Source organism: Austrofundulus limnaeus, unplaced genomic scaffold (genome assembly GCF_001266775.1).
Source record: "Austrofundulus limnaeus strain Quisiro unplaced genomic scaffold, Austrofundulus_limnaeus-1.0 Scaffold89, whole genome shotgun sequence".
In the NCBI taxonomy this organism is placed as follows: domain Eukaryota; kingdom Metazoa; phylum Chordata; class Actinopteri; order Cyprinodontiformes; family Rivulidae; genus Austrofundulus; species Austrofundulus limnaeus.
In genome coordinates, this window is record NW_013952491.1 from 618,175 (window position 1) to 631,559 (window position 13,385).

The following is a 13,385-nucleotide window of genomic DNA, read 5'->3' on the forward strand; positions in this document are numbered from 1 at the left end:
ATTTTTACCATTAATCACGATTAATCACAAAAAGTAGTTACTGAGTAGTTCCTCAGTAATTAAGCATTGTTTGTGTACCGTATTATAAAACATTACCAAATAAAATGAAAATAATTCAAAAATGTCCATGTAAACAATCAACTGTCTCTGCATGGAAATGACTGCAATAATTATTTTGTGGCTTTGAGTTATTTATTTTAATCTAATGTCACCAGATGTGACTGTTGATTTTGTAAACTAAGTTTATGTTTCAATGTTTCACAATTTTCTCTAAATTTCTTTTTGACCTCAAGACATTTTATAAATTGGTCAGAGAAACCTCGTCAGGGAAGGACAAAAGTTTATTTTTTTAACTGGACCTTTACTGTTGTTTTGTTGTCTTTGTGAATGTTTTCTGTTTCCACAGGTTTATTTTTCCTGTCAGACTTTTATTAAGTCCTTGTGTTCTGCTGCCCTCTATATATCCTTGATTTATGTTTTAGTTTTTACTCATTTAAATTTTGACGCATCATATGGATGCATTCTTTTCATTAAACTCATTTATTTTTCATTTATTTCCTTTACATCCTTTATTTGAAGGCAACCACTGTTTGTGCCACTATTTTTCCAGCACAAAAGAGTATACGAGTGCAGTTACTCATGTTTTCATGTGAATGGTTTATTTTTTCAGCTCAGCATGAATAAACTGCAGGTTTCAGGCTGAGTTCCAGTATAATGACTACAGCACCACAATGCTTTTGGCTTACAGCCACTAAAAAACTAAATGGAAATTGTTCCAGTGATGTCACAGAGTAGTAATTAATTTTCTTTCATCTGTAATTTTCCATGACCTATTATTTCAGAAGTGCAGATTACAGAACGATTCCACACAATACGGCCTAATAAGGCTTTGATTTGGCAAAATAATAATAAAAAACCCTTCAACTAAATTTTCTTTGTTGTGGTGTTAATGTACATCATTTCCCATGGATAATTTGTTAAATGGAGTGAGCAGCATGGTGCAAGGTAAATTCACTGCTAAAAAGAACATGCCATTTAAAATAATTGCACTTCCATTTCATCCTTCTGTTTTTTGTTTTTTTCTGGGTAAACGAGAGAAGGATGAACCCTTCGATGCTGAAGTAGTGTTTCATTTGGTTAGTTGGGTGTCGGGCTGAGAGGCAGTACTTTCCTCAGCTGCACAGATGCACGCTCCATTTACCTGTAGCGGTGCCGTTCATGTGGCTGGGCCTGGATTCAAACAGGAAAACATGTTCTTTTTGGGTCTGACATCAACCCTCGCTGCAGCATTTATGACTTCTACTATTTTGTTCTCAAAATGGAGGAAGATGGACCTGTTTGTTTTGGTTTTTGGTGATGATGGTTCTAATGGCTCAAGCTGCAGTGCTGAACAACAAATACCAAAGTTGGAAATAAAATGCCTCATCCATCCAACCAGCCATCTATTAGGGCTGTGCATAAAAATCTAAATATTGATATCAATTTTCTTTCGATATCATCTAGATATTGTATAGGTGTATCATGTATGACCCCCACACAAACGCAAAGCACCTGAAGGAAATATTGGTGTTTGTTTACTATCTATCCACACATTCTGTAGTCTTAGGTGAATAATGATATCTTTATTGTGCGATTATTTTTGTGATTGCATTGATGATTTTATGTACAGCCTGGTCTGAGTGGCTATCAAAGATGGTTACACAGAACCGGAGGTACAGTACATACAGGTAAGATACATGCCTGAACACACTTTAAACACTTAACTGAACCATTGTTTTAACACTAGAACAGGAAACTTGTATGAGGACCTGATTTCAGCTGTAGGCTGGCCATTTTTTAATGACACAATGAATAGGCGGAGTCAGGTCCTGAAGAAGCTAATAAGAGTATCATTGTTTCCTGAATCTTTTGCTGAATGCATGGAGAAAGCATTAAACCCTGGGATGAACTCTTTTCACATTCAAATATTGGTGTATTTTCTATCTGGTTACGAACTTGTACTAAAAGTAAAAGAACACGCATAATTTTCCTATTTTCTTTCAAACCAATGCACCAAACCTCAGAACTCACTAGAACAGGTTTATTGTTTTGGGTAGGCGTACGTAGGGAGTAGGGGGCACTCAATGGTGGTCCCGATGGATAGCTCTTCATCAAGGCTAAACAACAAATAAATCTGGACCTCCTATGTTGAATAGTTTTTGAGTTATAAGCGTTTTTTTTTTGTATGTCCAGACACCCCCTTTTCAGATGGAGCTCCCTCCTTAAATACAGGGTCTATCGTAAAACCATTGGCTGGCTCAGTGTAGATCAGACACATCTACATTCCTGCCAAATTTCACATTGATTGGTGGAGTCGTTTCTGTATATGGTTGACCAAAAATCTTGAAAAAAAAAATTAACGGGTGAAAACGATAAACTCCAACCCCTAGGAGACAATATGACGATGCATGATTCCTGTTCAGATCAAAACCAAGCAGCAAGTGAGATAAATGAAGAAGTGAAATGGGCAGCAGTAACGTGGAAGCACCTTTGTCCAAAAGCAGACGTTTGGACACATTTTATAATTAATTTAAAATGGAATTTAATAACATTTTGCTGGTTTTGTTGAGTCAGTAGCACTGAGCGTCCTTGGGGTCTCCTCAGAACATGCTTGAAACACGGGGGGGTTTCCAGATTCCCCCCTGCTAAAACCAAAGCTGCGTAACAACATGAAAATAACTCTTTGTCTTGTCAGATAATCCCCATGATTGTGCAAACCACAAGTGTTTGAAGTAACCAGACAAGACAAACAAAAGCTGCATATTGTGTTTTAGAATTGCATGTTGAATTAAATAGTGATGAAAAAAGCAAAACTGCTGTGTTTTAGTAACTTTTATAGATTTATTTTTGTGTCACAATATGTCAGATTATGAGTTAATACTCAACTTTATTTTTTTAGCCTTTTTTCTGCATTTTTGTTACCCGAGCAACAGGTAAAATCTGGTGTCTGCTCATCACCTCCTCTTTGCAAACAAACGTCCGTTTGTCTCCCTGAGCAATGCGCTGTGCTGGCCTGGATAAATATGACCCACGTCTCCTGGTAACGCACGGAGGGCTGGGAAAAACACACACACACATATGTCCATCCAGAGCCTTGCAAAACTGTTGCTGAGCGGTTTTCTGAACATAAATCTGTGGATCTATGTTTGATTCTCTGTGGCTTTCTCAAAAGACAGGATGTGTGACACAAAAAACTGAACTTTGAAACTGCAACTGAATCAAAGAACTGAAAATGTAACAAATCAACTCACTTTTTTAAACAAACCCCTTGATATTGTCACTACCTACAAATATCTTGGAATTACTTTGGATTCTCATTTGACTTATCGTGATCATGTACAAGTCTTAACCACTAAGTTGAAACAGAAATTATATGTTTATTCAAAAATTAGATCCAATCTGACATCTTCTGTTCCAAATATCTATCTTCATGCCATTATACTCTCAACCATGTCGTACTGTTTACCTGTTTGGTCTCTTACAACAAATGAAATCTTAGAACCCATAGTTAGGCTCTACAACAGGGCCTACAAAATTCATAAAAAACTTCCTGGTTGGACTCATCACTGTACAGTTCTTTCATTGTCTGATGCCTTGACTTTTCAGAATTATGTTTTGTATAGTGGTATTAATTTATATTTTCAGATCTTCCAAGGTGCCAATTATGGAACTCTCTGTGCATTGTTGCACAAATCAAATTCTGGAAGTGGTCATTCAACTAGATCTGTTATAAAAGGACAACTGATATTACCAACTTTTAAAAACTGTTACGGCCAGAGGTCTTTCTTCTATGTTTATACTAAAGCATGGAATGACATTCCTCAAAACATAAAGTCCATTTCAAAACTACAGCCCTTTAAGAAGAATCTTGTCTGCCATCTGCTGGACACTTTTTGTTGTGCTCATATTTAGACGTCCTATTTTGCGAATGCTGCCTTCCTGAAATTTGGTATGCTTGTTTGTCTTTGTGTCTATGGTGTATTGATTGTATGATTGATCGTATGATGTGATTGTGATGCTGTATTTCTGAGTGTTTTATGTGCTGCAGAACAGGAACCTGCTGTAAAACAGCAATTATGCTGAGTCAGGCTTGATTTTTAGTAATCTTTTCCTGTTAAATCAATAAATCAAATCAAATCGAAATCAAAGTAATGAAATTAATTTCCAAAACTTTAAATTATGTTTCAAACCATTAAGTTCAGTTTCTATTTAGTGAAATTCGTTTTCAGACCAATGCATTTACAAATACAGATACAAAGATGGCAAAAGTTTCTTCCCACGAAAATAACATCATGTACAATTCTGTCAGATGCTCAGAGTATGTGTTGGAGATCAGTCTCACCACATCAAGTTTTAGCTCTGTTACAGTTGTTGTTTGGACTGTTTGGTTATCTGTGGCAGCCATCTGGAATTGCTGGGTTGCAGTCATGTGACCTTGATGACATGAAATTCAGATGTGGGCAGGAAGTGATTTACTTCGGTTCAAAACAGTGAAATGGATCACAGCGAGTACACTAATGCCCTAAAGGTTCTGGTGCAGATGAGATGTGAAAAAATCTGCGTACATTTAGGATCTGATCCATGCTGTCTTAATAAAAGAGACATAAAATCTGGATGATTTACCGGCGTCGAGGCGATCAACATATAAACTATCTGGTGCTGCAGAGCTCGTATTAAACGACGAGCCAGATGAAAGCTTTCAAAAGCGTCGACGCTGCAATTATTTAGTTTCAGGTTGGGTCAAACATTTAGGATCCAAAGAAGCTTTAAATGTCTGTGGACTTGTTTCTGCCCAGGTGAGGAGTGACTTGTGCTGTTTTAAGAAATTGATCTGATAACAATGCTATCACTAACGCTAACGAGTTAACCCGTTATATCTATGTGCAAACCCAAATTCCAGTAACTGTCCAATAAAATATCTGAAAATATAATTTAAACGATACAATCCTGTTAGAAAGTGGTCGCTGAAAACTCTTGTATTGTCTGTAGAGTAGATTGCTGATGTACTTTTGTCATCTTTTTTTCTGACTCACTACTTTCGGAACACGAAAAGAACTTTTATATTTCTCCTGATTGGAGGGGCTGCAACAACCGTACACGGCACAGAATTGAAGCAATCAACAGAAGGAAATGGGGCTGTATTCACTTCCTGCCCCCCCCGTCTACATTCCCTGACATCAATACTACGTCATCTGCAACCCAGCAATTAGATCTGAATGTTATTAAACATGTTGTGGGCTAGCCATTAGCATAGCCTTGAGGAAAACATCTGCTCTTTTTTCCATTTGTCTGCTGATACCAACCAGACTGTTCGGCCAAACATCACTTCTAAAATGGTCAAACTATCCCTTTAAATGCAACGATATAGTTCACATCTTAGAAATCTTTTAAAAGAAATTTATCCTTTCAACTCTTCACACAAGAAGCTCATTTCCAGATGCCTACATCATTTTGTTTTCTTTTTTTGGATAAAAAGTATTTCAGCTGTCAATTAACGAACGTAAAGAGTCTGGTGGATTTAACAAATGGCATCAAACAGATTGCAAAGCCAGACTGTCAACATTCATTCAGTTCAGCCTCAGTTCGCTCTGTTCCAGTTTCTGCTCGCTGCGTCACTCCAGACTCTGCAGGGACTGAAGCTGAGACTGGGAGGTGTTTATCGTGCATCTCAGCGAGCTCAGATCCTGAACTGTTAAACCAAAAACAAGCTCCGATGACCTTCACACGGCACAAAGTTCCCTCGGAGAGAATTTAACCCAGACCAAGGTCCGTTTATTCAGCTACAGCTCAAAGTGTGTTTTTGTCTTTTTTTTCCCCTCACCATTCAATAAAACCAGTTTGTGTAAACTGAAGTGCAGCAAAAACAAAAACAACAAAAACAGAAACAAAAATTAGATTTTCTAACATCAGGCTCTAAATCACGCCACGATCGTGTTTTAAAACTTTCGCATGAACAAATAAATCATTCTGATGGTTGGAGTTTTACTCGAGCTTTAACTCAACCCTTTTTCTCACATGTGGACGCTGTTTAACATTTCACAAGGAACTGTGAAAAATGAAAACAAACCTTCCTGTTAGCAGCGCATTCAGACCAGATATTACACACAGTATATTTCAGGGATCTTGGATTTTCAGTGGTTTTTTTCCTGTATTTTTGCTTGTCAATTTTGTTGAGAAAGTTTTCTTTATACTTCTCTTTTTTAATGTTTTTTTTTTTAAATTGAGGGCAGCACAGTGGATCAGTTGGTCAACAAGAAAGTCGCCGGATCAAATCCCGGCCCGGAGAAAGGTAGAGTTTGCATGTTCTCCCTGTTTATGCGTGAGTTTTCCCCGGTTACACCAGGTCCCCCCCATACAGCAAAAACATGACTGTTTGGTTAACTGATAACTCTGAATTGTCCGTAGGTGAGAGTGAAAGGTTGTCTGTCTCGTTTGTCTCTATGTGTGGCCCTGTGACAGACCTGTCCAGAGTGTACCCCGCCCCTCACACAGTCACTGCTGGATAGTGACCCCTGTGACCCTGAAAAGTAGTAGCGGGTATAGAAGATGGATGGAAATTTTCTTTATTCAAAAAAGTTTGTCTAATAAAGTAGGTGAGCATCCTAGACATGCTAGTCACCAGCCTCTCCACTGCTAACGGCAGTTTATCCATGCTAGTCGCTAGCCTCTTCAATGCTAACACCAGTTTATCCATGCTAGTTGCTAGCCTCTCCAATGCTAACGGCAGTTTATCCATGCTAGTCGCTAGCCTCTCCAATGCTAACGCCAGTTTATCCATGCTAGTCGCCAGCCTCTCCAATGCTAACGCCAGTTTATCCATGCTAGTCGCCAGCCTCTCCAATGCTAATGGCAGTTTATCCAAGCTAGTCGCTAGCCTCTCCAATGCTAACGCCAGTTTATCATGCTAGTCGCTAACCTCTCCAATGCTAACACCAGCTTATTCCATGCTAGTTTACCCATGCTAGTTGCTAGCCTCTCCAATGCTAACGCCAGTTTATCCATGCTAGTTTATCCATGCTAGTTGCTAGCCTCTCCGATGCTAACACAAACAAATAGTCTCCTTCTCATTAGCCAGCTCTGGCCTCTCATTTACTAAGCAGCTGCTCAGTTAGCAATGTTGGCCTATCATTAATCAGATCAATAGCTGTTTAGGAACAGATATAGCCTCCTGCTACAAGGATGTAGCAACCGCTGGTAGAACAATAGTCTTAATTTTGGCTCTCATACCGTGCCATACATTAAAAGTTGTTGTTTTTGCTGCTATCCTTACTGCAATGTTTAATCATGAGAACAAAAAAAGACCGTATTTGCTGGCCACTGATAGTGTTTAGCCTTTCTGGAAGGAATGTTTGCTGTCCCCCACCTTTCATTTCAGATTTACACTACGACCAAATGAATGCCAATATGAAATACTGCATTTTTTGTCTGAGTTTTAGTTTACAAAGTATAGACCGAGGCAATGGCGTGGCTAAATGTGTTATTTTTAGTGACCTGTATGCAGAATAAAAGGATTTTTCATGTTATATTTGAAGAGAGGTGTTTTGAAGAGTCGGACCACTTGAACCCCTGCTATTTCACAGTTTTTTTTAAAGTGGTCTGCTTGAGCAGAGTAATTTCTTTGTCTAAAGTAATTACGGCAATTTAAGTGAATTCTTGGAACCTTGGCATGCTCTGAAAAAAAATGAATAAGTTAAAAATAACTGCAGCCAAGGCCGCTGTACAGGATTCACTAGATTGTCAAAAATGTCAAAAGGCTTCCATTTTTCTTGCAGTAACCAAAAAAACAGTCTGTTTCTATAAAACGCCTCATCCTGGAGGATTCGACTAAAGCCTGCAAATTTCTAAAACTTGTGAGTCAAGGCCATGTCTGCTCCTGGTTACACCCACTCACAGTTTAAAGAGATAAAACCACTCAAGAAAATAAATCCTTTTTTTTAGGAAACTCTGAATGTCTGTCAGTATGAAATAAAAACATTCAAATTCATTCTGGTGTTGTTATTGTTGTGAACGATTCAGCTACTCCCACACCAGATTTTTATGTCAGATAAGTCAGATTTATTGTGTTTTAGCCATTTTTGTGTTTTAGGTTGATTACTCAGTCAAACCAAACAAACAAAAAAAGAGCAACAGCTCTTATAAAAAACATCTCTTTATAGATTTACTAGCAGTTAAAAACAGCTCAGGGTGTAAATTCTTCATGTTTCTGTCTAAAAAAGTGATGAATTAATAGCTGTTTCATTTAAAATTTAACGTTTCTGTGCTCACTTGAGACGGGGTTTTTTTCTGTTTAAAGAAAATTTTATGCAAATAAACGTGGAAAAATAAAGTTTTGATCTGGGATGACGTCACTCAGCAGCTGTTTCCAATCTGAGGCGCACAAAGAACACACTTTGTCCTTATTATCCTAACATTTTCCCAGTTGAAGATCTCGCCTTTATTTTTTTTTCTTGTATAGATGTAAAACCAGATTTTATTTCTTTTAAGCTAGCTCCATTTCTTCATCACCACTCTCTGACACTTGGTTATCTATATTTGTCTCCATCTCTGACTGGGAGTTCTGTATTTGTGGCATTCGGATGATGCTTTCTGATTTGCCTAAAAGAAACCCAACTACTGTTCAGTCTGTGAAAACAAGCAAAGCTGATGATCAAAAATGATCATGAGCGTTTAAGTTCTGGGTTCAGGCTGTAAAATATGCTGTGTCTCCAGAAAAGCAGCTTCAGTTTGCTGGTGGTCTGTTTAGAATCAGCGTGTGGAAACAGATGTGTGTTCCTGTTTACACTGAGGGGGACAGTAATTGGGAAAATCTGCTCTTCTCCTCAGGAGCTCTCCGCTGCTCAGCGGGAGACGTGTTACTACTGAAACAAACATTTCACTTTTATGTTTCTAACTCTGTTCATCTCTCTGTTCTCGCACGCTGCTTTAGTCTAAGAAAAAAATTCCTCCCCCCCCCCCCCCCCCCCCCGGTTCTGTCCTCTCTGTGGAGGTAAGACGACGTCTCTGCTTCACCCTGAAAGGACAGCACCAGAGGCCGATCTAAACTCTCTTTTCCTCTCCTCCACATCAGAAAACTCAGCTACCTGCGTCTGTCAGCAACACCTCCGTTAACCTCCACATCAGACGACAGCGGGGAGCAGCCGAGCCAACTTTAAAACACATTAAAGCATCTGAACAAGCCACTCTTTTCATCAGTACAGGCTGTAGAACAACATATGCTCCCACACAGATGATGTCATTTTCAGGAAGGGACTCGCATATTTCAGCAAGACGATGCTGAACAAAATAGAGAAATTTGCATTCACTGCAAAAAGGCTAATGTGAATCTTTATTGCTGAAAACTTCAGCTGGAATGGAGCTGAAAATATTTATTAGTACAACTGTTAATGTAGTTCAATTTGAAAAGTTGAAAGAAGCACAAAAAAGCAGAAACTAGCAGAAGAAAAGCAAAAAGAAGCAAAATAACAGCTAAAATTAGCATAAAATCAAGGTAAAGGTGGCAAACAATTCGCATCCAGATGGTAAAAGGGGGTAAAGATGTCCAACTAGTAGGAAAATAAAGAATAAAAGTACAAAAAAGTGACAATATAAAATAGCTAAAACAGCCCAACGTGCAATAAAACAGCTAAAATGTAGCTAGAAATGTTTAAATTAGCACAAGGAAACATAAGGAGCACAAGTTTGTTGAACTAAGCAGAAAGAAGCTGAAATAGCCACCAAAATGTGAATTTAGCCTAAAAAAGCTAACTTTGTCTAATAACAGCTACATATTAGCAAACATTGCTGCAAATAGCTCAAAATAGCAGAAAACAACTGTAAGAAGCGTAAATAACTTAAATTAGCAAAAAGGAAGCAAAAAAATAGAAAATGGCAGAAAGAAGCAGAATTCTAGCTAAACTAGCAGAAAAATAGCTAAAATTAACAATAAAAGAAGCTAGAATTAGCACAAGGAAGTTAAAAAGAGCAGAACCAGAACAAAAGGAGGTGCAGCAAAGATTTAATGGTTTTAAGGTTGAAAACAGCTCCACTCATTTTCAAACTGAAAAATGTGGCCAAAGAGGTGAAATAGCTAAAAAAGTATAAATGGCTAAAATACCAAAAGTCATAGCAGGATTGTCATACATGAGCTGAAAGTTTTGATTTATGAAATGATGAATTAGCCAAAAAAAACTTATGAAACAGTTAAAGGGATCCATGGTTAGTTGTAACATTAGACTTTATTTGATAAACATATATTTTAACTGTAAAATAAAGACTGTAAAAATACTGTAGGCTGTTTAGTTTTTATCATTTTTAACTATTTTTATATACAATGTTCAAAAAAATAAAGGGAACACTTAAACAACTCACGCTAAGTCCAAGTAAATCAAACTTTTATGAAGCACATTCAACTCTGTACAGAACAAAGTACTCAATGTGAATATTTCATTGATTAAGATCGGGAGTTAGCGTGCGTTGTTTAAGTGTTCCCTTTATTTTTTGAGCAGTGTATATTACACGGACTAAGCCATTTTATTTACACACAAAGCATTCTGGGTAAATGATGACGTGGATAGGTCCTCGGTGCGAGGCTGCTAGCGAGCTATATCCACCCTGAAGGTTAATCTTGGACAATATCTGATGATCGACTCTTTTAAATGAAACCAGAGCTCATTGACAGAGGTGTTATTTTACAGTTAAAATATGTTTATCAAATAAAGTCTAACTAATCGTGGAAACCTTTACAGAACAATAAAAGAGAAACCTGAAAATAAACAAACTGTCTCCATTAGAAGTAAGGCCTGTCCTGACTGCAGCCCAGATGTCTCAGCAATATGAAATCCTCACATCAGAGAAGAACAACATTCCCCTCCAAGAATTCCAGAACTGGTTTCCTCAAATGCCATAAAATTCAAAATGTGGGATTTTGAGATTTACAGATTCTGTTTTTTTTTATTTATTTCCATTTCACACAACATGCAGCCTCGTTGAGTTTGTACAAATGTTCCCAGGGAGCACGTTCACTCAGAGCTTCTTTCCCACGTCCCGACCCAGGCCTACCTGGAACTGGCCAGCGTAGTCGTCGTCCGTGGTGCCCTCTCTGCCCTCCTTCAGCGCGATGAGGGTGAAACCTCTGAAGTAAGCAGGGCTGGATGCCAGGAGGGTCACTGTGAAACAAAAAGAAACCGTGATCCACAAAGAAACAGATAAATACTGAAAACACTGAGCAGCTTCCTGACGTCGTCCGTTTCAAAAAGAAACATTAAAACTCAGAGTGAAGCCCTCAACATCATTCACATCATCCATTTCACCAAAATGGAGGGATGTCAGTATTTTTTTTAACTTATTGCATTAGAGTTGTGTATCAAACTAAGTGTTTGACCTTTAATTATCACTTGTCTTCAAGCTGTTCAGACATTCAGTCTATTTAAACTGATAAAAACAAAGTTTGTTTTAAATGCGTTGCACTCTGAACACGGAGCAGAGAAAAGTGTGAGCTCGGCCTCACCTGGAGGTACCAGAAGCTCAAAACAAGAGTCAAAAACAAAAACAGGCTGTTTGACCGAGAAGAGTCGGCAAATTTTCCACGTGCACAACCCACATACTCAGCTCTACTGCTCATCCCACAAATGCATGTTCCTTACAAATGTGGCACCAACAAAAAATACGTTTTTAGATATCCATAAAGATAAAGAAAACAAATATCTTCGTGTTTCTCTGTCCACATCGGTCATTATTTAAAAAAAAAAAATAGAATGGGACTGTAGCAAGCTCCGGACGTGGATGCAAGAAGAAATGCAACCTGGGGTTGCATTTCTTCTTGAAATGCAACCTTGTGGACAGAGAAATTTCTCTGTCCACACCTGTCAGTATTTAAAAAAAATTAGAATGGGACTGTAGCAAGCCCCGGAAGTGGATGCAAGAAGAAATGCAACGCCAGGTTGATTGAAAGAAGTTCCTTTCTGATGTCACACTTTGAATCATAATAATGACAGAAGATCCAGCAAGCTCCACAGTTGGCAGAAAAAAAAAGAAGAAGCTGGAGTGAAATTCAATAAAATGTTAACAAGACAAAGTTTCTGGGACCGAGGAGGCAGAACTTTTCCACTGCAGGCATCAGTTCATGTTTGTTCAGAAAAATCAAGTTTTTTTTAAGTTGTAAACTTGTCTAAACTCATCCAGAATCACTATATTAAAAAAAATACTTAGTTTTGATTGTGGTCAAATCCGGAACTGTCTGCTTAATTGGAGCCAGACTTGTGAGTCTGTGCCTGCGTGCTATTATCTGAGCGTGTTCACTTTCTGGCAGGAAGAGGAGGAAGGAAGTGAAAATAGGTCATACATTATCACCCATCCTCCCTGCAGGAGTCAGAGGAAAAGTTTCTAACAAACTCTGACGGAGAGATCACTGAGCGTGTTTTTTAAACGCAACAGGAAGTTGAAGCATGTTTCTTCAATTTGGTGCACATTTACGCACTAACTGCGTAATTTACGCACGAATGAAAACGGGAGAACTACCTCGGTATGTGTTGCCGGGCTGGTAGGTTTCAGGGTCCCCCTCCACTCGGAGCCTGAACTCATGGTGCCCTTCCCTCCGGGTCCCCTGCGTCTGAGCCCGGAGGATCCGCCCGCAGTAGCCTTCCGACCTCCCTCCGGAGGGCTCCTCCACAAAAGCGACGGCGTTGCAGACGAAACTCGAGACGAAATAGTACTGCAGCAGCAGCAGATGGAAATGCATTCCCATGTCGGAGCTGCAGCCCGGAGATGACAGAGCAGAGCGGCTGTTCGAGGCGGGAATTAAGAAGCCAGCAGCGGGGAAACGGAGAACAGAAAGGACCGGTTCTGACTCCCCCACTCCTCCTCCAAGGAACTCCCACCAAACTACAGCGGCGTCACAACTGGAGGCGCGCAGGAGGAGACGAGTCCATCCTGGAGCGGAGCGTGTCTGGAGCGCGCTGACCGAGGAGGAGCGCAGCTGAAGGGTGGGGGGAGTGGAGGGGGGGTCCTAATGAGAACCTTCCTGTCTGTTCCCGTTATCACACAAAAACACTCAGATGCTTCGACTCACGGAGAGGAAAAAACGTTTTACTTGCGTCAAACTTTCTGCACATCGGGATTAAAATAAGAAAAAAATAATAGGGTTAATTTGTTTTTTACCATTTATTCAAAAAATTTATTTCTCCCCGGGGAAACAAACTTGCTCTACTAAAAATGCATTTTTATAAGTAAAACAAATGTTTAAATCTCCGTTAAAATGCATCACAGAGATGTTTTTAGCTTTTTCCCCATTTCCACAGCACCATATAACACTTTGTCTTATAAAAATTAATATTATAAATATTTCATTTTACAGCAAAAAGGCTTAAGAC

At 38.9% G+C, this 13,385-nt stretch overlaps 1 protein-coding gene across 1 annotated transcript in view; it reads right to left on the minus strand.

Annotated features, from left to right (window-relative positions):
* The window catches only part of LOC106520204 (spondin-1), a gene marked incomplete in the record, with an annotated part of 93,851 nt that extends 80,748 nt beyond the window's left edge, over positions 1-13,103 (minus strand). Inside the window, 2 exon segments of the mRNA XM_014012167.1 lie at positions 11,077-11,183; positions 12,535-13,103. Of these exon segments, the coding sequence (XP_013867621.1) occupies positions 11,077-11,183; positions 12,535-12,760 (333 nt within the window).
* Between the last annotated feature and the right edge of the window lie 282 nt (positions 13,104-13,385).